This window comes from Tilletiaria anomala (assembly GCF_000711695.1).
Source record: "Tilletiaria anomala UBC 951 chromosome Unknown K437scaffold_3, whole genome shotgun sequence".
Taxonomy (NCBI): Eukaryota; Fungi; Basidiomycota; class Exobasidiomycetes; order Georgefischeriales; family Tilletiariaceae; genus Tilletiaria; species Tilletiaria anomala.
In genome coordinates this window covers 58,266-82,656 of record NW_013547019.1, presented here as the reverse complement: position 1 = coordinate 82,656, position 24,391 = coordinate 58,266, and the positions used below count along the sequence as shown (strand labels likewise).

Genomic DNA, 24,391 nt, shown 5'->3' with positions numbered 1-24,391 from the left:
TTTTGAAATGAAAGAAGGGGCCAAAGCGCTTGTTGAGGAGCCGAAGCGGCCGCCTCAGCTCGAGGTGGAAAGTGTCACAGGCTCGTCAACGCGTGTGGCTTGTCTATCTGATTTTCCATGCTTCTGCCGACTTCGATGGGTCAAGCCGTCGCATACCCTTGGTTCACCTTTCGCAGATTCCAGCCAGCGGACCAGCGGCCAGGACCAGCTGCAGGCTCGGGAGTGAGGGTTTGGTCGCCGCAGGTTGCCATGTCTCTCCAATGTGCGTTGTGTGCCTTGTTTTCCCTATATAACTAGCAACATACTCTCGTCACTTGTGTCCCAGCAGGCGTAACCGTATACGCGCGCTTCTTTTGCTCTGGCGATATTTTGATCAATGTCGATCCAGCTAATTGGCGAGGCGACACTTGTGACCTGGCAATACCTTTGACACTTTCACGGAAATTGCATTGTTCAAGGTGCGACGTGCGCACTCCGAAGGGTGAGGGTGATCGAGCGACACAGGTGGCCAGTGATCTGCAACGGCCGTCAGCGATCACTGAGTGCACAGCGCCAGGCTGGGATGGACTACTTTGCAAATGGGGATGGCAGGTAGAGCCTGGTAGAACGGGACAGAGGCATCTAACTGGCGCACGAGCGTGTCCTCTGGTATCTGTACGGCAAGGATGGGACGAATTTGCCACGTGACTGAGGTTCGAATTCCGACCCCTCGCGGACCGCGGTGTAGCAATTTGCAGCTGCTGCAGGCTGAATGCGCTTGGAGTTCGGATCCGAGGCACTCCACTCTCGAGTTTCGGCATCGGATTCAATCTTAGTCTGTTCCCTCCTTGAAGCAGGCCCGAGGCTAGCTGCCGAATATAGCACGTGCAATTATGTATTTCTTCTGCGACGAATCCCAACCGAACGTATCATACAGCAATGCCAATCATCCCAGGTGTATCACCACCACAACAGCCGCCCCCACTTCACATGAACTTTCCGTTCGCACTGGCGTACCCGAGCCCGTCCGACGCGCCCGCGTAGTCCGTTTTGCCGCCGCCGAGGTGCATGCGGCCGTTGTAGATAATGCCGTCGAGCAGGCCGGCGACAGTGAGGATGCCGCCGACGATGGCGCAAGTGTTGGTCAGGAAGTGCGCCAGAGTCTGCCGGCTCTCGGTGTGCACCGTCTTAAGCGCGCTGATCTCGTAGTTGAAAAACACGCCGGGAACACCCACGAAGCCATGCTGCGTTTGGTGCGGCTCTGGCGCTTTTTGGTGCCCACTACCCATCTTGCGGCCTTGCTCGGCGGCGGCGTTAGCATTCGCACCAGGGTCGAGGTCGCGCTCGTACTGCGTTACGCTATACTGGTGCGTCTTAAGCATCTGCCCGTCCAGTTTTTGATATTCTGTTCCGACGACTTTGACAAAGTACTGCAAATGATGGTCAAGGGTATGTGGGATGGATGAGTCAAATTTCAAGCGTCGCCGAGCCTCCTGAAGGATGTACCGCCAGGTCTGCGCTTACCTGGAACATGAATTGCGACTTCTCCGTGTGGGCGTGCACGCCGTTGAGCGGATCTACGACTCCGAGCTTCTTCTTGATTCCATTGTCCTCGGGCCGTTGCTTATCCTTGCTCATGTGGAACTCCTCTTCGCTGCCAAAGCCGAACTTGTTGATGATGTGCCCAAAGTCGTGGTGCTCTGCACCGGTGCCGGCGAGGTATGGGACGAGGTCGTGAATGTGCACGCTGTTCGCCTGGAACGCGCGGCCGGGCGAAAGGTGGAAGTTGCCGACGACCTTGTTGACGTGGACCAAGCCGGCAACGTTGCAGCCCTCCTTGTTTTGCTCCTTGATCTTCTCGCTCCAATGCTCTGCAACGCACTGTTCGATCCCATCCGGCTTGCTGAAGCTCCATCCGCGGCGAACATACGACTCGCGTACCTCATCGCACGTGTTGCAGCACCCGCTCTCGGGCGGTTGCCCACCATAGCATTCTCCGCAATAGCCTACCTTCCCCTTGACCGCTGCTATGTCGTTCGCCTCTCCCCGCAGGCCCCTTTTTCCCTCCTCGACCGGCAGGCCAGAGTGGCTTAGGCGCGTGCGGATGATGTCGTGCTGGATATCGTTCTGGTGCTCGCCGGAGATGTCCATGATGTCCAGGGAGAGGAGGTAACACGGTACACGTGGGAAAGTGATGTCCAAATGCACCGTGAGCTTCTCCCCGCGACTGACATCGACGACCAGGCTGTTCTTCGTGTGCACCCGCCGGTAATCCATGAATTCACCAATCGTCAAGAAGACAATGAGGAAGGCAGAGACGAGCGTGATGATGGCGCCAACATTAGTGCGGATGCGCACATCGTCCATGGTCTGAATGCAAAATCATGGAGGTTCGCACCAAGAACAGATGTGAGCACGCGCAAAGCGTGCACTCGGCGCGCACGATGGCTCTGTCCGGGCTCTCACCTTGCCGAACGCATCGATCCCCCGCAGGCGCCCAAAAAGCCCACCGTTGCGACCCATGTTGCTTTCCTGCCTTGCTCTGGGTTTTCCTGCCACCCCGGAATAATATTACGAGTGTATAATCGCGCTGCTCGCAGAAAGCAAAGGCAGAACCCGCGAGGCCTCACGGGAAGGATGCAGGGATACCTCTTGTGTCGGACGAGAGCGCGAAGTTTGCACAATCCATCCAACTCGCCCTTTGGCACGCCAGGTGATTCCGTTCACTGTGCTAGCTCAGCCAGTGAGCATCAAGAGCGATGCGTGCAAATGGCCGAAGTTTGATGTGATGCACAAAGGTACACTGTTTGGCACCCAGTCCCAGCTCGAACAGTTGGATGTTTGCCATTGAGAGGTTCCAACATGCGATTGGCGACTTGCGAGCGCAGTTGTGTGGGGCCCAACAGCGGTAGCCTTTCTCTCGGCCGAGATGTGATCTTGCTGCCTGTCGGGCGCTCCCTTGTGGAGCAATCAAGGCACGGACGGAGAGAGATTTACACACAGACGCAGCGCCTATTCCCAGCCAAAAGAAAGAAAAAAAGCAACCAGAGGAACTCTCTGGTATGTGTGTTTGTTGGCGAAGCCGGAGTTCACCCACAATTCCAACAGCCAAATCACAAAGTGCACACATCGAACTGGAGGTTGAATGCCGCACGCAGTTTCACACTCATCGCATCTTTGATGGGGCAGTGAGGATTCTCAGACCAGCATCACTACCACGAGCAGCATCTATCCCATCCAGGCATCTACGGGCGAGGGCTATCAGTAGATAGATCGCTGCTCGCTTCTCACCTCCGTATCGGCTGGACACGCACAGTGCCCCTGCCACGCCAACACGCTCGCCGTTCTCCAGAGAAGCATACATACAGACTGGACACTTCTGGGCGGGCTCAGGGCAGACCAGCCATTTCGAGCAATTGTGAGTGGCTGACTCTCGGGACAGGGGGGAAGCATCCTGTCCTTGCATCTGATGACGATGGAGGAGCTGCATCCCACGGGTAATGTGGCCCGGCTGGGGCATAATCTGAATGGCGTCGCTGACAGTTCATCCACTTTGAATGGCCTTTGAGCAGTCGATCTTGATTTTGACGTTTCGAGTGTTGCAACCACTCATACTTAGACCTCGTCATGACACCCTATTTTCACACCAACACCTATCACCGATAGAAGGCCGTGTCCAGGCGTCGAGGGAACGAGACGACGAGCGGGGGAGGGGCGTGTCGTCAGCGCCTTGTGAGCGATGCCGACGCTCGCCCCACCTCCCACGCCTCTTATCCGGCAGACGGCGCCGACAGACTCGTCCGGTCAGCTGAGTGAATCGCTGCTGGACAGCGGCTCTGAAAGCAACTACGACGACCTGCTTGGCACCTCCGACGTGGACTCTGCTTCCGTTGCTGGTGCAAGTGTCGGTGCGCTTGCCAGGCGCCAAAAGCCGGCGCCGCCAATCACCATTGGCGTAGCGAGGCATCATTTTCCGGCAAGATATGCGACCCAGCAGCAACAGAAACTATCGCACTTTACGAGCGTGACGAAAAGTGTGTCCAAATCTGCCGCGAAAGCCAAGCTGGTGCATGTTTCATCGGCCGAGGAGATCAAGATACGCCGCGGGCCCGCGAGTATCGTCCCCATCGACGCGGAGAGTTTGGCCACCTACGGTCCCGGAGTCCCGGGTAGCGGGAAGAAGACGAAGGGCGTCAATGGGAGCAGCAGTATCGGCAGCAGCTCCAGCTCTCTAAAGAAGGAGTTTGCTCGCAATGTTTCTTCGCATGCTAATGCGGATGCTGATGCAGACGGTAGAGAGGGCCGATTCACGCTTCAGCCATCTCCTCCCCTTTCCAACATCCAAAGCAAGGATTGCACCTCGTCAAAAACCTCATTTTCCGCAACCACAGCAGCATCAGTCGGAGCTTCCTCCCTAACCTCCAACCACGCCTCGCACCCTTCAGAGCCCACCGCATCTAGCTTGGCTGGTACAGGCCTTTCGTCTTCCGCGCGACTCTCTCCATCTTCTACCTCCACCAGCGTGTCATCGTACTCGAACGAGCACGCGCGGCCATCCACCCCATCTGCAGCAACAGCAGTAGAATCCAGCAGTGAAAACGGCGCTGCTGTCAATTGCGCGTTCAGCCTCTCGCCGTCGCGTGCGAGCAATGCTGCACGTCAACGATCCAATTCACGCCCTAATGTCGTTCCAGCTGTTCTAGCTGCTACTGCTGCCACCGCTGCAGCAGCAGCGCCTGGTGTGCCGCCCGACCACGGCATTTCCATTTCTTCCGCCGCGTCACGCTCGCGGCGGCCCTCCCCCTCAGCATCTGGATGCGCCGACGAGGAAGCAGGCGGGAGTGGCGCGCACCACTGGGGCGTCTGGGGACAAAACATTGTCGTGGCGAATGAGGTGGACGATCATGGGTTGCAGCTACAGATGGAGATGCAGATGCAGTTCCCCGCCACCCTGTCCTTGCCCGCATCGCCGGGTCGAGATCGAGATGCGAGCCAGGGTTGGCAGCCCAAGGGAGGAGGAGGAGGCATGCCGCCGGGAGGACTGCTGCCGAGTAACGCGATCAAGCTGGTCGAGGAAGACAACCTCAGTCTTCCGCCCCTCGGAGGAGGCAAAAAGGGCGGGTTTGCCGCATTCAGCTTTCTGAAACAGCAAGCAGTCGCGCAGAGCCAATTAGGGTTCTCCTCATCTTCGTCCGTCATCGGTGGGAGTGGTGTCGGCGGCGGTGACGTCAGCGGCAACAAGCCTGCTACGACGACGAATCGCTTCGGCTTTCGGCGCTTGGTAGGCGCGGACGAGATGCTGAACCGGCTGCTGGTCGAGCAGGCGCGTGTCGACAGCGAGCACTTCCCTGTTATGACGCTCGAAGAGGTGCAGGACTCGCGCCGCGATCTGGAGCGCCTCGAGAAGCGCATTGCAGAGACCAAGCGCAAGCTCTGCGTTGAGGCGCGCATCCGCGACGCCGCCATCGCACTGCGCAAGAGCCATCGCCGTGCGCCAAGCCAGAGCGCTGTGAACACTGCTGGTGCCAATACCAATGGGAAAGCAGAGCAACCACAAGACTCCATACTCACGTCCTCTCCACCCAGCGCGTACTCCACCATGTCCAACAGCAACAGTCCCACCAAAGCGCCAGCAGTGCGGGGCGGGGCGGCAAGCGCTTCTCAGCAGCAGTCGCCCGCCGAGCGCGAAAAGATGGAGGAAAAGATTGCCACAGCGACAGGACGTGTGGAGAGCATTGCGCAGACGCTCATGACCCTCTCTGAACGTGCAACGGCGATACGCCGCGCGCTGCTCGAGCACCACACGGCCGTACTGTCACAGCGCCTGGACCACCTTGAAGAGGAGCAGGAGAGTACGCTCGTCGACAGCGACGGCGCCAGTCTGGCAGGCGGGGAGAATGCCGCGGCCATTGGCGCAGTCGCAGTCGCCGCTGCTGCTGCCACGAGTGCAAGCACGAGCATGCCGCGACAGGAACAGGGGCACCCGCGCGCTGCTACTCCTGCGCCCTTGCAATTGCATCCGCAAAGAGCGTCACTGGACCTGGCGCTGCGCGTGGCTAAAGAGCGTGCGGAGGCGATCGAGCAGGAACTAGAGCAGGAGAAGCAGAGGTCCACGCGGCTGCAGCTGCAGCTGGATGAGGGAGCTGCAGCGAATAAGAACCGCAGCAGCAAGCAGCTGGAGGAGGTGGAGAAGCTGAAGGCAGAGCTCCAGCAGGCTCGCCAGACGAGTGAGAGCTTACAGAAAGAGCTCGACCAGGCGCGCCTGCTTGTCGAACTGCATCGAAGCAATCTTGAAGCTAGGGATACCAGTGAAAGACAGGCGAAGAGCGAAGCTACAGCCTTGCAGCACCAAGTCGAGGCGCTCAAGCAACAACGACAGCAGCAGCAGCAGACTCGCGAGCGATCGGCTTCCACAGTAGCCGACAGCTCCGCTGAGGTCAAGTCACTCCTGGAACAGCTCGCGAAGCTAAAAACAGATCTCACTGCAGCAGTGCGCGACAAAGCAGGACTCAGCGCTCGCATCGATTCTGCAGACCGATCTGCCGCCGAAGCGGAGACACGCGCATTCAAAGCGGAGGCTTCCGCGGACGTGCACCGCAACGAAGCGGAGGAGGCGAGCAGGACGCTCAAGCACGAACGCTCCCGCATCGAGGACACGCTGCGTGCGCTGCAAAAGGAGCAGCTGCGCGCCGACACGGCGGAGCACACGCTGGACGAGCTGAGGCGCACGCACGAGGACATGTCCTGCTTGCATGCTGACCTGCGCCGTGAGGCGCTCGCACATCAGGCCACCATTGCGAGCTTGCGCGAGCGTGCAGAAAGTGCAGAGCATTCGCTCGCTGCGTCTGAGCAGCAGCGAAGCATGGGCATCGGCAAGGAGCGCGAGCTGCTCGATGTGCAGGAGGCCCTGCGTAAAGCGGAGCGGTTGGCCACAGCGCAGGTCGAAGGGCTCAAGGGAGAGCAGAGGGCGCATGAGGTCACCAAGAACTTGCTCTTGGAGCACATCGAGCTCGGGAAGGTGCACCTCTCCAGGGCTGAGATCGCAGAGAGGGATCACGCTGCTGCAGAAGACAGGGCCAGCAATGCTGAGCACGAGGCTGTGATGCATGCCAAGAGCGCGGAAGACCGCACAGTCAAGCTTAAAGCTGAGACAAAACGAGCAAACGAGAGCGAACAGCAGCTTCGTCAGCTTGAACTCGCCGTCACTGCTGAGCGCCGCCTCATGGCCGAGCGCGAGAGCCTCTTTCATGCCTTTGAGCGACGTCTCGAAAGCGCCGAGGCCCGTCTGCGCGAGGAAGATAAGCGGTGTGCAAAGCTGCTAGGCAAGTTGGACGGCCGCGAGGAGATGGACAATCTGCTTGAGCAAATCAAGATGGGCGCGGTGGGTAGGAAAGAGCGTAGCACTGCCGGTCAGAATATCGACAGCCTCATCACATCTGTCTCCGAGCACATCACTGACCTCGTCGATGAGCTCAGAAGGCTTGGCGGGGCCGAGGCCGACGAAGATGAGTCTGGTGTCGTCACGCGCTTGCGTGCGCGTACCGACATGCATAACGCAGATATGGAACGCAAAGTACAAGATCTACTTGCCGCTGCGCGCGAGTCGCAACGACTCATCGACGAGCGCGAAGCCACTGCTGCAGCAGCTCAGAAGGAGGTGACCACGCTCCAAGGTCGCACTGCTGACCTCGAGACCAAACACATTTCGTTGGAGGCAGAGCTCGAGAGTTTGCGTAAGAAACTATCAGAGCATGTCATCATAGCCGAAAGTCTGAACACTGCCCAATCAGAGGCTCAATGTACCTCTGCGTCCTCTGCAGATGCTGACGAGCTGCGGGCTGAGATCGCCAAGCTCGAGCTAACCAACAAGGAGCTTTCGGCAAAGGAAAGGTCACTTCTTGACCAAATTGATCATCTGCAAGAAGATCTCACTGCATCCAAAGCATTCATTTCGGATCTCCACAAGCGTCAGAGTGAATCATCAGCTTCACCCCGGAAGTTTACTTCGAACAACGCCAAGGCACTCGAAGAAATGGCAGCGAAGCTTGCTGCCTCCCAAACTGAGGCAGATGCAGCCCAAGACGCGATTGCCCTCCTCAAGGGAGAGGTGGCAGCGCTGAAAGCCCATACCGAAAGGCTCGCTGGCGAGAGGGAGGAGTCACAGCGCATTTTGGAGGCAGCTCGGGAGGAAGTGTCGTTGGCAAAGGGCGCTGGCACTCCTGAATTGGCAGCGCAGAAGTACATCCTGGAGCTTCGCACGCGCTGCTCGCAGCTGACGACGGACTTCGCAAATGCGCAAGTCGCCCTTGACGCCGCGAAGCAGGAGCTTGCGCACGAGCGGGCACAGCAAAGAAACATCGCTCGTGAGGAATCCCGTGCAAAGCCGGCCGCTGGCCCCTCAAGTCCTGTTGAAGCGCCAAATGGAGAGTCACTACAGACGCTCGCGACTCTCTTCCCCAGCGCAGTCCTACAAGGTGAGGTGCAGAACATTGACTCTCCCCTCAAACCGGCAGCATCCAATCGCTCTGCGACCACGGCAACTCCCAAACCGGCAGGCCTCAAGCAGATCGGCAACCTCGCCAAGCTACGAGCGCAATTCGAGCAGCCTGCCAGTAGTTTAAGTGCCATTTCCACTTCGCCAGTGAAAAGCCGAAACGCGTCGGGAGCATTTTCGGCCTCGGCATCGTCGCCCTCCGTAGAGCCATCGATCACGCTTGATTGGGCAAAAGTAGCAGATGAAATCATCTCGCTGCGGGCAGTTGTGGACGAATTGAAGCTGAAGTCCGGGGACTGGGATGATGAAAAGCAAAGACTATTAGCACAGCTCGCTGCTATGAAGGATGCTCACGCCTCCGCTCAGGACCTGCTTGAAGAAGCACAAAAGACGCATGAACTCGAGCTTGCATCAAGCTCAGCAAGGGTTCAAGCATTGTGAGTAGGAAAGCCAGAAAGCTCCGTTTCAAGGGCATACCCTCACTCACGACTTGTCTGTCCAACAGGGAAAATAAGACCTTGGACTTGCAACAGCAGCTCGCCGCTGCCAACGATGCAATCTCTCACCAGGACGTCTCAGCAGCTGAGCCGAAAGCCACCGAACTCCCGAGTGTGCAGGAAGCGCGGGAAAAATTGGAAGCGGAACTGGCGTCAATGACGGAAGCCTACCAATTGGCGCAGGGCCCACTCGCCGAGGCGAAGAAAACGCGTGATTTCGGGTCCACAAGTGTTAGCCGTCTAGAACTGTGAGGCTTGACAGTTAAGCAGTTGCTAGGGTGGCACTAAACATGTTTCTTTTTCTTACCCACAGAGATGAGAGGATCCGAGATTTGGAAAAGCAGGTCGCCGATGCCGTGAGCATTAACGTCCTTCAGCAAGGTTCGGATGCCAAGGTGGCGACCACCCTTAATGTACTTCCGTCGCCGTCTCGAGGAAATTCTCCTCGAGTGTCGCCGATGCGCAAGTCATTCAAGTTGCAGGCAGTCCCAGGAACAGCAAAGAGTGGTATGGCCCAGACCATCACGATTCCAACCGAAGTCCCTTCTCCCGTAGGAGGCGTCAGTCCAGCGTTGCCTGCGAAGGCACTTCCTCATGCGCCAGTCTCGCAGCCCAGACCGCTGCGCACCATGACGCTCGGCATGGACTCGAAGCAGCTCGCACAGCTCGTGCGCGATCTCGAAGATGAAGTGCTCCGCCTGAGTGCTGCTAGGCCGACCATGGACACTTCTCCGTCGGAACTGATCGCAGAGCTTGAGGAGGCACTCGAAGAGGCCAAGGATGAGCTGCTTGCGGCGCGCGAAGAACTCGATGAACTCAAGATGGTACAGACTAAGCAGAGGATTCAATTGCTGTGAGTTGCTTCGTATTCAGCTGTTGGCCCTTTATGGCAAACGACTGACTAACAAACAATGGAAAATCGTCGCAGTGACGAGATGAACACTCTTCAGGAGGAACTTGCATGCGTCCGTGCAAAGCTCAGACTTGAGCAGCGTCGCCGTATGCGCGATCCTTTCGGAACATCCCCCATCTCATCGAATGCGACCCTCGCTCCATGAACGCATCGCAAACATCCCACTCTCACCAGAGGCAATCCCTCGTTGATTTCCCTTATTCGACTTCTTATTATACAACAAAGCTTGATTGCAGTAGAGACCGATACCCTCTCAGATGATACTCAGCACCTGTTTTCTCTCGTTTCGAATAATCGTACAAGCTTCGCACTTGTGAACCCTGTATTGTAGAGTCACCTAGAGAAAGGGACATGTTTGTCTGAAGCTTTGGCGGCTTGTGACCCATATAAAGAAGGTCAGGTCTCATTTAAAGATCGCGATCAGCGTTACCAGAATCATGATCAGACCGATGATGGTACAGCTTGATGCTGCAAAAGATGGGGAAACGGAAAGGAGTCAGTGGGCAGCCCGACTTACTTGCAGAGGAAGAAATGACGATGATGACGCACCATGGTCACGAGCAGCTCGCCGAAAGCGGTCCGTTTGATTGCTAGCTCGACCCAGTCGTAGAGTCGTTTGGCCCACACCGTCGTCCAGTTCGTTCAGCAGCTCACCCCTACCAGTGTGATGCTCGCCGTCAGTAGATGCTCGCTGTGAAGCCTGACAGATAATCCGGCACGTACTGTGACTCTAGTTCCTCGTTCATTTGTAAGCTGAGGTGATGTTGGCGCGCGATGCTTGCACCGAGCTTGTCAAGTTGAGCATCCTGATCTTGCATCTGATCCTTTTGGCTTCGAAGTAAGCGTATGTTGACATCTGTATCTTCTTCCACGTCGTCGTGGTATTGCACTGGATACGTTGACCTGCTTGTTGACGCTTCGGCCAGGCTATGCTCTGGCACCGACGAAGTGGGTTGCGATGGTGCAAGAAGCAGACATCTGTTGGATTGTCGAGCCAGTTACAGCACTGTGAACTTCCAAGCAATTCCTCGCTTCTGCTCACGATTCATTCGTCCTTGATCGAACCTCTGTAGCCCATTCATCTGTCCCAAGCAAGTGGAGCAGGTTCTCCAAGTTTGTCTTAAGCTCCGTCACTGCATCCTCTGCCTCTCTGACCTCCTCAAGGCCAATGCGACCTGCTTTTGCCAGCCGATTCTTTTCTTCTAAATCCGCCGTCAGTTCGGTTGCGCTACTCGTGAGTGTTTTGATATTTTTCTCAATCAGCTTGTTGGTCGATGTCGACGCAGGTAGACCAAGGGAGATGGACCGGCTTCGTTCCTGAACGAGGGAGAGCGTCGCGGCATGGAGGACAGCGACGCGCGGTGAGGAGACTTGCGACATGTTTGCCGGCGGTAGCTGATGCCGAGGCGCTGATGCCGCGTAGACAGGATAGAATCAACAGGACAGCGTGAATATTCAAGGAAGATAGACGGGTCGCACAGGAGGGGCACTGGCTTCGATTCTGGAGCTCATCAATCGTCAGGTGTCAGATTTCAGATCGTAAGCGAACGAGCATAGGACAAAATCATTTGAGGTGAGGCGTTCGCGGTGGCAACATTAAACAAATGCAACTAAGCGTTGAGCATTTGAATGAGATCGTCTAGATTCCTCATGACAAATGAGGCTGAGACAGCAAGCAACCAAAAAGAAAAAGTAGGGTTGCACGTGCATCCAACCAGCTGAGAACTGATTTCTCCAACAAATACGTTCAACCTGTGATGGGATGAATGGGAATTGCAACATAATCCGTTTCACCTCTCTGCTTTGAACGACAGACAATCCAGAACCGAAGAAGCGTTTCATTTCTCTTCGTCTGCAGATCAAAGCCGAGCTCAAGCTCGAGCTTGCGTTTTATCATGCCCTCATCCCAGTCGGCATGCCGAATTTGTTTGTCAACTTGGCCGAGCGGCTCGCAGATTCTACCGCGCCCTGTGCAGAGGGGTGTGAAGAGTTATTCTACGCAGACGGTGGGCCATTGGTCTAGCAGAGGCCCTCGAATAGCCTCAAAGCTCTCCTTTCGATCATATCAGCATGTGCGAAGATACAATAGCCAGTCGGGCCTGGCGTCGGGAACGAGCGTGATTCAACAAGATGCTACCGTTGCAGCCGTGGCGGACCACTGGTTACCCATTCTACCGAGCCTTACGCATGCGCTGCAAGATCTTCCCGCCGCTTTGCATCTCTCAGGACCCTATGCAACCTCTTTTGCCATTGTCATCCTCACGTTGACGTTGAGGACCACCATCAGCTTACCCGTCACATTTTGGCAGCGCCGCAGATCCAGGAGGATGGTAGACCATGTTCTGCCAGAGTGGCAGGCTGCAAAGTCACGTCTGCCGGTCGAGATCGGCAAGAAGATGGCTCGAAGAAGGGCATCACGGGCTGAATACCAGCTAGAGCTCAACAAAGCGGTGAGAACTGGCTTACACCAGACCCAAGGTATCGGGTTCAAAGCTTTATTTAGTTGACTAAGTGTGCATTTCTGGCAGGCTCGCGAGACACTAGGATCGCTGATGAAGAAACACCGATGCGCTCCTATTCCCACATTTGTTGTCCCTCTTATTGTCAACATCCCAATATTCCTAGGCATATCTGCAATTATTCGCTACGGCTGTGTACCTCCAACGCCATGGGGGAACGAGATCGCGCCCTTTCCTTGGGCCGGTCCTAGCGCAGACTCTCAGGCAAGTTTCGCTGCGTCGATCAAGATCCTCATGGATCGTGGACTCGATGCCGAGCAGATCTCCATGCTCTCACCGAAGCAAGGACTAACGCTCATCGAACGAGATTACACTGGTTTCGGCCCACTAGCATTTGGCATGATTACCCTGCTTGGTGTCGAACTAGGCGCTTGGAGACGAAGGCTAACGGACCCCGAGCAAGTCCTACATGAAGGTGCCAAAGAGCACGAACCTAAACGGAAGACCCAACCACGGGCAGCATCGCCCCCTTCGCCTAAAGAGGACCGCACCGTCCGAGCAAAGAGCATTTCGATGCTCCGACAAACTGTCATTTCGAATACACTCAGAGCGGCCTCGATCGTTTTCGTTCCAATCGCCATGCAGGTTCCAAGCGTGAGTAATCCCTTTCTTCTTGGTTTCTCTTCTCGAGATGCTACTCCATATTGACTTAACTCTGGATCTTGCAGGCACTTCTCGTTTACTGGCTAGCCAATTCGGGCTACACAGTAGTGCAAAATGCGCTCTTGGCAGCGATGGAAGGGAAAGAGGGAAAGCAAAAATAGACTCCGAGTTGAGAGTCATGAAATGCATTACATGCACGCGTCTTCCCACCCTTGATCAATCGAGCAAGGGGACAGTGGTCCACTTGTTCACTTGCGTGTGATCTTGCTCCTCTTCTGCAGCGCTATCGCTTTGTATCTCGTCCTCCTTCATTTGAGCTTTCCGTTTCCCCTTACCTTCTTTCTTCCCTTGTTCGGAAGGGATGGGGACAACAGGCTCCTTGCGGCCGGTCGCGACCTCGTAACATACGCGACAAACCAGCATGTTTTCGCGCATGCCCTCCAGGCCAAAAGTAGTTTCCCTTGACGCTGAGTTCGGCGCATGCACGCGCTCGCCGCCAAAAACCAGCAGGTCTGGGAAACGTACGTCGCATATTCCGCACTTTCCGCCACGATAGTTGTCCGCTTTTCCTGTACGGCGAAAGAGGATACCCGGACGGATGACGGAGCCAGCAGCCAGGTAGGTGATGCGAGGTCCCAACACGGCTGCTTGATCCGTGTCGGCGTGTCGGAGACGGACGGAGCGTACGATGAAGATGTGTTGGCATGAACCACAATGCCAGAGCCAGTATGGTCGGCCTGTGCGGAGAGCAGGTAGCTTGTCGATTGTCATCTCGGATAACGAACGTGCACTTATAGATATCTCTTCCGGCTTGCAGCCAGATCGTTTTTCTGCAAGATGGGAACGCAATGTGCTGTGATGATGATCGAGAATTTGTCAGCTTGCTGGCAGGCATTGAGAAGTGAGAGACTGACCTTGCATAGCCCCTCACGACATCTTCACAGTAAATAACATCCTCGATGCAAAGGGCGCAGCCGCCATTCGCTGTGTGGTTGCTGTAGCTCGGCACGGCCCTGCCACCGCGGAGGGAATCACGGCTCTCTTCTGGAAGATCGTTCCACCTGCACATGACGGTGTCTCTGAAGAGCTTCAGCGAGCTTCGAGAATCAATCTCAAGTGACTGCGTCAATGTAAGCGCGCCATCGAGCTCATCCTGGGCTCTTCTCCTGTAGCTCAAAGGCGCCTTTGAGGTTGACTCCGACTCTGCAGGTTCGTCATCTGGACCCTCTCGAGGCGAATTGGCCTCAATACCTCCGAGTACCGCCTGCTCTTCGGATTTGTTGCGGGACATCCGTGCGACCGGCACAGATGTGCGCGAATAGATGTCCACGTCAAGGATGAGACCTTCGCCTTCTGAGAGACTGTTCTGCTGCGCGTCGAGTTGCAATTTGACGCGCGGCCCGATGCTGATGACGTCGGATACCAGAGTCGGCTGATGTAGGAGGTTTTGGCTGGACGGCGACACGCGCTGTGCGTAGGCACTGATCGCGGTGAGTGAGACTGCATTGCTCTCCGTTGCTGGGCGTTTCGCTGTCCACGAGATTGACGGAGATTCGTAGGAGGCAAACCGGAAAGACAGCGGTATCCGAGCGTCGAGTTCTTCAAGAAGGGTATTAACTTCAACGAGGTGAAAGACTCCTTCTTGCAGTCCATCATCCGGGCCCGTCGCCTGATGACCACCGTCGATACCGCCTCTTTTTCTCTTGCGGTAATTCTCTTGATTCTTCTGATTTGTCTGCCGAGCTTCCGTGGTAGACCAGTCCTCCCAGCGCTTCCGGAGTCTACGCAAGAGCTCTCCATCCTCATGTACGTGAGAAACACGCTGTCGGATTCTGCGGAGAGAAATGCGACGCTGCAATTCATCTTGTTCCGTTGCTTCAGGCTGAGCAGCTGACTCGTCTGCCAACGATTCATGATCCGAATTCAAAGCGTCCTGAATGGCTTGTTGCAGCTGAGAAATGCTAAAAGGAGGCGATGCAGATGCTGGAAGAGAGAACAATTCGGGAAGCACAGTGACATGCTCCTGCTCGTCCATTGCGACGGAATAGATTGACCGTCATCAAGGTTCCAGAGTCCTGATCCAAGGTACGATTCCGTGCTGGCACCATCTGCAATATGTTGCGGCATCCGATTTGACAGGTGAATCTTTGTCACTATGGGCGTTTCGATGCTGGACCGTGCCCGACTTGAGAGTTGAGCACGAGAGCAAATCGAAGAACGGTGGCTCAGTGGTGTAGGATCATAGCAGGCAGGACGTGTTCTTTCAGCGCAGCAAATGGCATGCCGATTTGCCGCACGATGTGTCGTAGAACCTAGGTGAACAAATCATTGAAGAAGGGCTGGGAACTGGGGCTGTGTATAGTGGTTGATCTAGACCAGACTCCCAGCAGATGTTGAAGGCCATTTGAGATAAGATCAAGATTCAAGACACGATCTTAAGAAGCAAACTTGGAGAAACGGCATAAGGGCATGTTGTGCGTGTGCATAGGAACTCCGAGTGCGACCTGGAGCTGGATCTTCATGCACAAGGGCTCATCAGACAAGGATGTGCCTCGTACGGGTACTCCACCTTTGTGGTCTACAGGTTCTGGTACTCCTTCCCACCGTGCCCATTCTTCTTGCTTGCGCCTCCGCCTGCGCCCCAGGCCTATGGCGACATGATCGTAATTCGTACCTTAGGCTAAAAGGTTTGCGGCGGGACTGCGGTCAGATTCAGTCCACCATGGTGTCTTCCCCTAGTTCGAGGGCGTCGCCCCTTACGAGCAAAAAGAGCAAATGTGCATGGTCTAGCCGAGCCTGTAGATCTAATTTGTGCGTTTAAATGTCTGTTAAACGCAGAGATTGAACTGCTCATTCTTTTGGATCGAAAAATTCTAAAGCGTCCCTATTTGCCCACTTCTTCCTGATTCCACCTTTAGCATCAAATGCTTCTAACCAAACATCTATTTTTCGCACTCCTTGCCCCTGCAGATACTCAAATGAGTCCGGCACCCTCGAGCTGAAGGACGATCATGTGAACGATCTCTGCGACAGTGTTCTGTGTGATGTCAACCTTCAGATCCGCCTCCTTTGGCTCCTCATAAACGTCATCGACACCCGTGAAGCCCTTGATTTCGCCCTTGCGCGCCTTGGCGTAGTTGCCTTTGCGGTCCGTGCGCTCGCAGTGCTCGAGCGGCGTGGCGACGTGCACGAGGAAGAAGTTGCCGCTGCCGCCCGTGCGCTGAACGGTGTCCTTGGCAAGTGCACGCGAGCGCTCGTATGGCGCAATCGGCGCAGCGATGACCGCAGCGCCAGCACGCGTCAGCTCGGCGGCGACGAAGGCGATGCGCTGGATATTCTTGTGCCTGTCCTCCGAGGAGAAGCCAAGCTCTGAAGAGAGCTCGGAGCGGACCGTCTCGCCAAGGAGTAGCGAGACGGAGCGCCCGCCTTGCTCGTTCAACTTGACCTGCAGCGCACGCGCAATCTTATCCTTACCCGAGTTGTGGAGGCCGGTGAGGAAAATGGTGAAACCCTGCTTGTTCTTCGGCGGGTAGCTCTCGCGCAACGTCTTGACGACGCTCTCGTAGCTGAACCAGTCCGGGATCGCCGCACCAGTCTTGAGGCGCTTGCGAAGCTCCGTACCGGAGATGTCCAACGTCTCTGTGCCCTTAGACACCTCGTCAACGGGCTGGTACTCGTCCAGCGACGGCACATACGTCATCTGCTGGAATGGCACCATCTCGATTCCAAGCTCCGATGCGTACTTGGTGACGAGTTTCTGCGCATCGTAAGGGCCGTAAAAGTCTTCCCCTTGAGAGTTCTTGCCCGGGCCAGCGTGGTCGCGGCCGACAATGAAGTGTGTGACACCAAAGTTCTTACGGATGATCGCGTGCCACACAGCCTCACGCGGCCCGCCCATGCGCATGGCAAGGGGCAACAACGCAAGGTGGGCCATTCCATTCGGGTAGCGCGGCATGAGGCTCTCGTAGACGCGCACACGCGTGTAGTGGTCCACATCTCCTGGCTTGGTCATGCCGACGACTGGGTGGATCAGCACATTGGCCTGGCGCTGGCGTGCAGCACGCACAGTGAGCTCACGGTGCGCGCGGTGCATTGGATTGCGCGTCTGGAACGCGACGACCTTTCGCCAGCTGACTTTGCTGAAGTGCGCACGCAGCTCCGTGGGGGTGTAGCGCAGCGCGACATAGTCAAAGTACTGCGGCTTCGAGACTGCCTGCACCGTCCCGCCGACGTACACATCCTTGACAGTCTTATGCAGGTAGGTGACAGCGGGATGTGCCATATCATCTGCACCGAACACGCTCTCCGCCTCCATCTGCTTCTGCGCAGGGTGTAGGTCCGAGACTATGCGCAAACAGCCAGGATGCAAGTTAGCCAGAGAGTGAGTGTGAAGGCATGGTGTAAGGAACCCACCGGTCAGGATAGCGAGGACATTGTCATCTCTCGGATCACGGAGAGCAACGCGAGCGCCCGTCTTTAGCCCAAGTTGCTCATGTTGCTCAGTCGAGATGTCCAGGGTAATGGGCATGGGCCAGAGACTTCCATCTGCGAGACGCATGTTCTTGCACACGCTAGGGACGGTGCAGAGATGGAGAGGTCAGTTGCCCTGGTTCTGATATAATTGGAGCCGATGAATGCCTTCTGCCTGTCTACCTTTCGTAGTCGGCCTTTCCCATGAAGCCCTCGAGTGGGGAGAAGCCTCCGTTTATGATCAGCTCCAAGTCACATAGTTGACGCTGGCAGATCGGAACAGCGTGAGATGAATCAACAACAGCAGCTAAACTCTCAGGGAGGAAAAGTGCTTCAATTCGCAGCGCTCACTTCTGTCAGGACAATTTCAGGAAGCGTGGCCGCCTCTTGCGCGAGCTGTGCAGCGATGGAAGCATCGCGAATGAGGAGGTCCTTCAGGACGCCACCGTGAGGTAGGTTCGCCATCGTATTTGAGTCGTAGACTTGGGAAGGGAAGATGATCGCTCAGGTTGTATATGGGAAGGAAGCGCTAGCTACTTGGTTGCTTTTCTGTGCAAGGTCGATGCTGTTTTGCGAAGGATGGACGGATGGATGAAGCATGCGAGCCTCCGAAGTTGTATGGGGGAGAGCGATGCCAAGTTCAGCGAGAGCCAATCTACGGTCGGAGATAACTCGGAGCAACGATAACGTGCTTGCCAGGGTCGGAACACGGAATCTGGGGAAGCTAATGTTTTGTTTTGCACCGAATTGCAGCGGGCAATTTCTGCCCCCCCAGGAAGCCCACTTTGGCTCACTCGCATCGCACGATCTCCTGCAGGGAAGAGGAGTGATCAAGCGAGTGATCGTCCAAGCCATGGTCTAACAAGAGGTACACTTGGTACAGGAATGCACTCTGCTTATATCCACCTTGATCGTGGGGTATAGCCGGCTGACTGCTGTCCGGACCTTGCTCTGGCTATGCACAGAAGAGTGATGGTAGCTTGCTACGTCTTGGGCCACAGGGTGGCGGTTAGGCCCGATGCTTGCGACGCTAGCGTTCTGTTCCACGCGCTCTTACAACAGCCGCCTCGGCAAGGTGTACGCTTCCTCGCTACTGCTATCCGCTCTGCACCTCGTTCACCGTCCCGGCTTGGAGCTGTAACTACGTCACTATCAAGCAAATCGAGAACGAGGCCTCAGTCATTAGGCTGCGAACAGAGCCGGCAAGAATGCATGCATTCTTCTGCTTTCAGCCGCTCGGTACACTCCTCACACGCGCAGGATCCGAACAGCAAAGCGCAGCGCAAAGCCGCATGGAAGCGTAATCAAAAGGTAAATGCCTTCAGCCAAATATAATAAAGGAAAATTCGGCTGACGCCTGCACGAATACTCATACTTCCTTTCCCTTCCCAAGGCGCCGACGTTCATCGACCGCTTAACGCTCCTCGTCTCCTCCGGACGGGGCGGTGATGGCTGCGTCTCTTTTGCACGTGAAAAATACAAGCAGTACGGCCCGCCCTCCGGTGGCCATGGCGGTGATGGTGGTGATGTGTGGCTCGTCGTTGATGAGGAGTTGAGCAGCTTGGCGCGAGTCGGCGGCGGAGGCGCCGGCAGCGCAGTCGACACGCAGCACGCCCCCATAAGCGGCACGTGGGCCAAGCCGGTGGCGGCAGGTGAACAGCTAGGATCATCTACTGCGACGCTTGGGTCGATGCTCCGTGCAAAGGATGCGGAGAACGGCCAGGGGAGTTTTTTGAGCGGTAAGAAAGCGGCAGACAGGATCGTGCGCGTTCCCGTCGGCACCATCGTCAAAGTTAAGTTTTTGCAGCCTTCCTACTTGGCCAAGGCTTCCGCAAAGCAGCGTGAGCATCACCGTCACAGCACTCGTAATTCCATTTCCGCTTCGAAAAGGGAAGGTCTCCAACTCAGCTCCAAAGAAGATGATGCCATCGACGGGACGAAAGCGTCAGATGAAGCAGATCACGAGGTGCACGAAACAAACTCAAGGGACGGTCATATTTCTTCTTCCGAGGACGACTCAGGAGAAACAGGCACAATGCGAGCGCTCTATGAAGACGAGCTCATCGCACGGTCTATCCGTATGACTCCCCGCCGATACCGACCAAGCATGCCGCTGGCGCTACTAGCGCCTAGCGCCCCAAAATCTTCTACCCAGGTAGCTTTCACGGCTGGTAAGCAAGATGGAAAATATGGCGGTTCCATTAACCATTGCGAGATCGAATATGAGCGGGCATTGGAGTTCAACCCAATGCACGAACTCGAGGACGAATACGAGCTCCGTGTCCAAAGCGAGCAGCTCAGCGCTGGCTCGGCCTGCGGTTTCGGACGCGAGCAGGAACATCATTTGGAGCGGCGCGCACATTGCGATACGCTCTGGCGACACTATCCACGCGGAAACGTGCACGTCGAAGAGGGTGAATTGGAAGAGTACTCCAGCAAGCGCTTCCGCGAGGCTGAGGCCCGCATCGGCGCCGCGCTGACCCGCCGGAGGGAGAAGAGGCTCAAAGAGTTCCTAGCATCCGTAGATGTTTTTGAACGCCAGAAGGTGGACAGGCACATGGAGAAGGAAAAGGTGTGGAAGGAAGCTGATCCTGACATGGCTGGCTTGAAGGTACAGGCCAGAGAGCAGGATGAGGAGTACGAGGGCTGGGATTACATTCTGGATCTTGACAAACCGACGCTGCACCCTTCGCAACTGATGGGTAACAGCAAATTCCTGCCATCCTCCCATTCTTCGCTTTCCTCCTCCGCACCCTCTTCAGCGCTGGCCGCTCCGATCCTCCTCGCTCGCGGCGGCTCTGGCGGCAGCGGCAACCCGTACTTCCTCTCCACTTCGAACCGCTCACCTAAGTTCGCCACGCGCGGTAGTGCCGGCGAGGTGGTCCTACTGCACCTGGCGCTCAAGTCGGCAGGGGACGTCGGGATGGTCGGTCTGCCGAATGCAGGCAAAAGCACCCTGCTGCAGGCACTCACGGGTGCTGATGGACGGAATGGCACGGGAAAAGTGGGCGGGTGGGCGTTTACGACGCTCAGTCCTGCTATGGGTGTCATGCGTCTCGGCAGGAGTGGGCGAGTGATAGGTACCGGCACCGACGTTATCAAAGAGACAGAAAAGAGAGCCAGGGATGGGTCGGCCATCACTGCCGAAGCGGATGCTACCGATGCTACAATTCTGGATAATGCAGCAGCTAGCAATTCGATCCCCTTCGACCATCCAATTGCACTGCAAGAAGAAGACAGTATTGAAGAAGAAGTGTACCGCCTCAAGATTGCCGATCTTCCCGGATTGATCCGTGGCGCATCCCAGAACATAGGGCTCGGTCATGCATTCCTACAGCACGTCGAGAGGTGCTCGATCCTCGTCTTTGTCATCGACCTCGCCGGTGGCCTCTCCGCCAGCGGCAAACCCAAGGACGCTGAGGGCGATGATCCTATCGAGACGCTCGAGACGCTATTCAATGAGCTGGAGGCGTACCAGCCAGGCTTAAGCGCACGCGCACAGCTTGTGATCGCCAATAAGGCCGATCTTCTTGGCTCCTCCACCGCTTCAGCAGAAGCTGCCTTGCCAGCAACGAAAGAAGCGGCCCGCGCGTCACTCGCGCGCCTGCGCACGTACGTCAATACGCGCATGTACGCTCTGCAGCGCGAAGCTGCTAAGCACGCTGGTGTGCAGCCACCGACGGAGCCGATGCAGGTCATCCCCGTCGCTGCCAAGTATCGGATGAACGTCAATGCCGTTGCGCAGAGGCTTGCAGAGATGTATCGACAGGTGCGGACCCGTCCGCTGCAGCAGGAGCAAGAGCGACAGCGCAAATCGGATGCAAATGAACGCACAGACTGGAAATAGAGCGTTCACTGCAATCATAATGAACTCAAATTCACATTTACGTAGGCTCCTAATGGTACAAGCTTGCGAGAGAAGAAGCATGGACAGTAAAACTACATAAGAAGCGAGATATGCATCGCTCATCCCAGCCTGGGCAGGCTCACGCCTTGGTGTGCACAGGCGACGGCGGGCGTTCAGCAGCAGCCTGCTTGAGCGCTGCAAGGCGCTGCTCCCACTTGGGCACGGAGAGCAATTTCTGCTCGAGCGCTTGCTTCTCCTCCTGCAGCGCAAGGCGCTTGTCTGCATCCAACTCTGTGAAGACGTAGTTGCCTTGGCCGTCGAATCTGGAGAATGGCGAAGACAATGATGTGAGCGCGACGATGCAAAGAAGAAGTAAAATCAGCCTTGGAGCGGAGGATGCACTCACTGTAGGACCCATGTGTGGTACTTCCAGAGCGAAGGGCGGTGCGAAACTGTCATCATCGTGATGCCAAGCTGCGTCGCATAGTCGTACATGACTTCAAAGTGCGGGAGTTAAAGATGGAAGAAGATGATGGGTGAATATCATTCCACGCTTGTGAAAGCACACCAGTCCCCTATTGCACTCACCCTTCTCAATCTCGAGGGTGACCGCACTGGTGCACTCATCGAGAATGGCGTATTTGGGCGCGTGGTAGAACAGCCTGGCCATGGCGATCCTCTGCTTGTCGCCACCGCTGAGCGCGTCCCTCCACTCGCGCTGTACGTCCCATCCGCCCTCGCGCTCGACGATGTGTTCGATCTGGACCACGCTAAGCACGCGCAGCAGGTCCTCGTCAGTCTTTCCCCGCGCGCGCATCTCAGTGACTGTGTGTGGGTAGATGACTTGGTCGCGCAGCGTACCGAGGCTGAGGTACGGACGCTGAGGGATGTACGTAAAGTCGCTCGGAGGTGGCTTGTGCACGACGCCGCCATAGACCGGCCAGAGGCCGCCGAGGATGCGGAACAGCGAGCTCTTGCCGCAGCCGTTGGGGCCGAGGATGAGGAGGTGCTGTCCTGCCTTGACGTCAAAGCTGAGGCTCTTGAGCAGCACATCGCCGTTTGGCGTCAGGATTGGCACGTTCTCAAACTTGACCTCGGCCTCCTCGACGATCTCGCCGCGGCCAGCAAGGACAGCGGCATTGGATTCAGTCCCGGCCGAGCTGACGAGCTTCTTCTGGAACTTGCCCGCTTTTACCTCATCCATCGTGTCGAGCAGCTGCGAAACACGCGCGGTGTAGCCGGCCAGCTCTGAAAGCTCCTTGTACGAGTACATGATACGCCCGAATGCGTCCGAGTTAGAAAGTAGCAGGCGACGGTTGGTGACGAAGGACTCCGTGCGCGAGCCGAGATTGCCGCCATCGCGCTTGCCTGCCACACCAGGGAACTTGACAAAGACCGGTACGGCGCAGACAACGAGTCCAATGCTACCCCACAGCCACTTGATGATGCCCTCCTCGACCATGCCGTGCCCGATACGAATGCGGTAGACACGGTTGACGTGCTTAATCAAGCTGAAGTAAGCGCGTTCGATGACGTTCTGCTCGTGGTGCTGACCGCGGTAGAAGGCAATCTCTTCTGCATTCTCGATCAGGCGGCTGTGGTAGAACCTGAACTCTCCCTCAAGCTGCTGCTCCTGTGCGGCGTACTGGCCGAAAGGTGGGGTCAGCTTGCGCAACAAGACTGCCGAGCCGTTGACCAGGATGGTCATCAGGATCAGCGCCTCTCCGCCAACGTTGCGCGAGAGCTGGAACGAGTAGAGGCACACGTCCAAGACGGGCTTGGCGAGATTGCTGTACATCTCTGCGAGGCTGTTGCTGAATTTCGCCACGTCAACCGTGATGAGTTGGTCGGCGTTTTTAATCCTGTCGTCCAAGTTGCCGAGCTTGTAGAACGTCATGTCGGTCAGGTACTTTCCTTGCACTTCGCGAGTCAGCGCTGTGCGATACGACAATGCGATCTTGGACTGGAGGTACTCGATCATGCTGTTCGTGTACGTCGCAGGTACTGCGACGGCCATCCACCATGCGATGCCTTTGAGGAACTCGCGCGGACGGGCGCGCACGAGCGCCGCAACGATGCGACCGTCAAGATCAGCCACGTAGAGCGACAGCATGGTGCGTAGGACCAGGAAGAATGTGTGCAGCAGCAGCAGAAGAGCCGTCTTGGACTTTGCAGAAGGAATGACGATGCGCATGATGCGCCCCAGCCGCTCAAAGAAAACTGCATCGACGGCAACACGCTGTGCTTTGCCATTGCTCTTCCCCTTCCTGCCCCCTCGCCCCGAGGAGGCAGACATGCCCTCCTTTTCCTCTGCCTGCAGCGCCAGCTGCGAAGTATCTCCCGCAGATCTCCGTTTCCGATCCTGTGCGCCACCTGCCTTCCCCTTGTTGATCTTCTTGGGTTTGGGCCGGAAGCCCGAGTAAGTGTTGTGAAAGACGAAGGCGATGAATGCGATTCGCCAGAAGCGTTGGATATTGTCGTAGTTGCGAGAGTAGGCCATGGCGCCGCGAATCCCGTAGCCCATGGCCTTTTCCTTGAGGTTGTCCAACAATGGACGCAGGCGCGAGTGGACCGGCATTGTGAAACGTCGAAATAGCAGTCTGTCTGTCTGGTCAACGGTCAAGGTCCTCCGGACCGTCAATGCTCCTCAAGCGCTTCCTGCGCGCTTCGCGATGGAGACGTTCCCGCAGCCCTGCTCGCGTTCCAAGAGGAGGCGGTGCTGTGTTAGGCAACAGGCTCAGGGCTGAATGTACTTCCTTCCTCTAGAGCGAGGGGTGCGATGTTGACGAGACGTACAACGCGAGAGTGCTTGCTAGAGTGCGAGAGAGCGACACCAAGCGAGACCAGGGGAGGTTAGCGGGGGGGGGGTTGTTAAGACGCGCCGGATCGAGAGTGCCGCTCGGGGCCGATCGCGTGCCAGTCAGCTGCAGCAACGTCCCCACGTGAGAGCGAAGATATGGGGCAGCAGCGGGTGTTGGCGGACTTGTCGGAAATAGGGTTATTTCACCATCAAATGTCATGTTGCCAGTCCAATCGAACATAGTAGGGCTGTGACCTTGGGCTCCAGGG

The 24,391-nt window shown here is 56.5% G+C and overlaps 9 protein-coding genes across 9 annotated transcripts; 4 read left to right on the top strand and 5 right to left on the bottom strand.

The window, feature by feature from the left end:
* Nucleotides 1–859: 859 nt before the first annotated feature.
* On the bottom strand, nt 860–2,804 carry K437DRAFT_253226 (DUF1692-domain-containing protein). The gene is made up of 3 exons (XM_013390597.1): nt 2,446–2,804; nt 1,504–2,349; nt 860–1,409 (listed from the first exon to the last, which is right to left on the bottom strand). The coding sequence occupies exons 1-3, from the start codon at nt 2,500–2,502 to the stop codon at nt 966–968; spliced, it is 1,347 nt and encodes a 448-aa protein (XP_013246051.1). The 5' UTR covers nt 2,503–2,804; the 3' UTR covers nt 860–965.
* Nucleotides 2,805–3,718: 914 nt separating this feature from the next.
* Nucleotides 3,719–10,028, top strand: K437DRAFT_265872 (uncharacterized protein; the record flags this gene model as incomplete). Its single annotated transcript, XM_013390596.1, has 4 exons — nt 3,719–8,910; nt 8,979–9,218; nt 9,284–9,823; nt 9,899–10,028. The coding sequence occupies 4 exons, from the start codon at nt 3,719–3,721 to the stop codon at nt 10,026–10,028; spliced, it is 6,102 nt and encodes a 2,033-aa protein (XP_013246050.1).
* A 24-nt stretch (nt 10,029–10,052) lies between these two features.
* On the bottom strand, nt 10,053–11,462 carry K437DRAFT_253224 (snare-domain-containing protein). Its single transcript, XM_013390595.1, has 4 exons — nt 10,926–11,462; nt 10,607–10,861; nt 10,433–10,539; nt 10,053–10,351 (listed from the first exon to the last, which is right to left on the bottom strand). Exons 1-4 carry the CDS (start codon nt 11,261–11,263, stop codon nt 10,287–10,289), a joined length of 765 nt encoding a protein of 254 aa, XP_013246049.1. The 5' UTR covers nt 11,264–11,462; the 3' UTR covers nt 10,053–10,286.
* Nucleotides 11,463–11,736: 274 nt separating this feature from the next.
* On the top strand, nt 11,737–13,215 carry K437DRAFT_253222 (uncharacterized protein). The gene is made up of 3 exons (XM_013390594.1): nt 11,737–12,333; nt 12,412–12,996; nt 13,071–13,215. Exons 1-3 carry the CDS (start codon nt 11,779–11,781, stop codon nt 13,164–13,166), a joined length of 1,236 nt encoding a protein of 411 aa, XP_013246048.1. The 5' UTR covers nt 11,737–11,778; the 3' UTR covers nt 13,167–13,215.
* K437DRAFT_271727 (uncharacterized protein) lies at nt 13,183–15,339 on the bottom strand. Its single transcript, XM_013390593.1, has 2 exons — nt 13,920–15,339; nt 13,183–13,858 (listed from the first exon to the last, which is right to left on the bottom strand). The coding sequence occupies exons 1-2, from the start codon at nt 15,038–15,040 to the stop codon at nt 13,222–13,224; spliced, it is 1,758 nt and encodes a 585-aa protein (XP_013246047.1). The 5' UTR covers nt 15,041–15,339; the 3' UTR covers nt 13,183–13,221.
* Nucleotides 15,340–15,411: 72 nt separating this feature from the next.
* Nucleotides 15,412–15,903, top strand: K437DRAFT_94926 (uncharacterized protein). Its single transcript, XM_013390592.1, has one exon. The coding sequence runs from the start codon at nt 15,551–15,553 to the stop codon at nt 15,824–15,826; it is 276 nt and encodes a 91-aa protein (XP_013246046.1). The 5' UTR covers nt 15,412–15,550; the 3' UTR covers nt 15,827–15,903.
* On the bottom strand, nt 15,829–18,073 carry K437DRAFT_253219 (sulfate adenylyltransferase). Its single transcript, XM_013390591.1, has 4 exons — nt 17,827–18,073; nt 17,659–17,741; nt 17,419–17,576; nt 15,829–17,349 (listed from the first exon to the last, which is right to left on the bottom strand). Exons 1-4 carry the CDS (start codon nt 17,938–17,940, stop codon nt 15,980–15,982), a joined length of 1,725 nt encoding a protein of 574 aa, XP_013246045.1. The 5' UTR covers nt 17,941–18,073; the 3' UTR covers nt 15,829–15,979.
* Nucleotides 18,074–18,357: 284 nt separating this feature from the next.
* Nucleotides 18,358–21,329, top strand: K437DRAFT_253218 (P-loop containing nucleoside triphosphate hydrolase protein). Its single transcript, XM_013390590.1, has 2 exons — nt 18,358–18,786; nt 18,869–21,329. Exons 1-2 carry the CDS (start codon nt 18,688–18,690, stop codon nt 21,320–21,322), a joined length of 2,553 nt encoding a protein of 850 aa, XP_013246044.1. The 5' UTR covers nt 18,358–18,687; the 3' UTR covers nt 21,323–21,329.
* An 8-nt stretch (nt 21,330–21,337) lies between these two features.
* Nucleotides 21,338–24,146, bottom strand: K437DRAFT_242203 (uncharacterized protein). Its single transcript, XM_013390589.1, has 3 exons — nt 21,911–24,146; nt 21,729–21,819; nt 21,338–21,645 (listed from the first exon to the last, which is right to left on the bottom strand). The coding sequence occupies exons 1-3, from the start codon at nt 23,898–23,900 to the stop codon at nt 21,462–21,464; spliced, it is 2,265 nt and encodes a 754-aa protein (XP_013246043.1). The 5' UTR covers nt 23,901–24,146; the 3' UTR covers nt 21,338–21,461.
* Nucleotides 24,147–24,391: the final 245 nt, after the last annotated feature.

What these genes read in the sequence shown, in the direction of transcription:
- K437DRAFT_242203 (XM_013390589.1), bottom strand. Translation starts at nt 23,900, where the DNA reads ATGCCGGTCCACTCGCGCCTGCGTCCATTGTTGGACAACCTCAAGGAA. An exon ending in CACCCTCGAGATTGAGAAGG is followed by an intron (nt 21,820 to 21,910) that starts GTGAGTGCAATA and finishes CGCACTTTGAAG; the next exon opens with TCATGTACGACTATGCGACG. An exon ending in TACCACACATGGGTCCTACA is followed by an intron (nt 21,646 to 21,728) that starts GTGAGTGCATCC and finishes GCCATTCTCCAG; the next exon opens with ATTCGACGGCCAAGGCAACT.
- K437DRAFT_253224 (XM_013390595.1), bottom strand. Translation starts at nt 11,263, where the DNA reads ATGTCGCAAGTCTCCTCACCGCGCGTCGCTGTCCTCCATGCCGCGACG. An exon ending in CGATCAAGGACGAATGAATC is followed by an intron (nt 10,862 to 10,925) that starts GTGAGCAGAAGC and finishes ACAATCCAACAG; the next exon opens with ATGTCTGCTTCTTGCACCAT. An exon ending in AACGAGGAACTAGAGTCACA is followed by an intron (nt 10,540 to 10,606) that starts GTACGTGCCGGA and finishes TCACACTGGTAG; the next exon opens with GGGTGAGCTGCTGAACGAAC.
- K437DRAFT_253218 (XM_013390590.1), top strand. Translation starts at nt 18,688, where the DNA reads ATGCATTCTTCTGCTTTCAGCCGCTCGGTACACTCCTCACACGCGCAG. An exon ending in CATGGAAGCGTAATCAAAAG is followed by an intron (nt 18,787 to 18,868) that starts GTAAATGCCTTC and finishes TCCCTTCCCAAG; the next exon opens with GCGCCGACGTTCATCGACCG.
- K437DRAFT_271727 (XM_013390593.1), bottom strand. Translation starts at nt 15,040, where the DNA reads ATGGACGAGCAGGAGCATGTCACTGTGCTTCCCGAATTGTTCTCTCTT. An exon ending in GTCGTGAGGGGCTATGCAAG is followed by an intron (nt 13,859 to 13,919) that starts GTCAGTCTCTCA and finishes TCATCATCACAG; the next exon opens with CACATTGCGTTCCCATCTTG.
- K437DRAFT_253226 (XM_013390597.1), bottom strand. Translation starts at nt 2,502, where the DNA reads ATGGGTCGCAACGGTGGGCTTTTTGGGCGCCTGCGGGGGATCGATGCG. An exon ending in GGATCGATGCGTTCGGCAAG is followed by an intron (nt 2,350 to 2,445) that starts GTGAGAGCCCGG and finishes TTTTGCATTCAG; the next exon opens with ACCATGGACGATGTGCGCAT. An exon ending in AGTCGCAATTCATGTTCCAG is followed by an intron (nt 1,410 to 1,503) that starts GTAAGCGCAGAC and finishes CATCATTTGCAG; the next exon opens with TACTTTGTCAAAGTCGTCGG.
- K437DRAFT_94926 (XM_013390592.1), top strand. Translation starts at nt 15,551, where the DNA reads ATGTGCCTCGTACGGGTACTCCACCTTTGTGGTCTACAGGTTCTGGTA.
- K437DRAFT_253219 (XM_013390591.1), bottom strand. Translation starts at nt 17,940, where the DNA reads ATGGCGAACCTACCTCACGGTGGCGTCCTGAAGGACCTCCTCATTCGC. An exon ending in CTGAAATTGTCCTGACAGAA is followed by an intron (nt 17,742 to 17,826) that starts GTGAGCGCTGCG and finishes CCGATCTGCCAG; the next exon opens with CGTCAACTATGTGACTTGGA. An exon ending in GGAAAGGCCGACTACGAAAG is followed by an intron (nt 17,577 to 17,658) that starts GTAGACAGGCAG and finishes CACCGTCCCTAG; the next exon opens with CGTGTGCAAGAACATGCGTC.
- K437DRAFT_253222 (XM_013390594.1), top strand. Translation starts at nt 11,779, where the DNA reads ATGCCCTCATCCCAGTCGGCATGCCGAATTTGTTTGTCAACTTGGCCG. An exon ending in AGCTAGAGCTCAACAAAGCG is followed by an intron (nt 12,334 to 12,411) that starts GTGAGAACTGGC and finishes CATTTCTGGCAG; the next exon opens with GCTCGCGAGACACTAGGATC. An exon ending in TCGCCATGCAGGTTCCAAGC is followed by an intron (nt 12,997 to 13,070) that starts GTGAGTAATCCC and finishes TGGATCTTGCAG; the next exon opens with GCACTTCTCGTTTACTGGCT.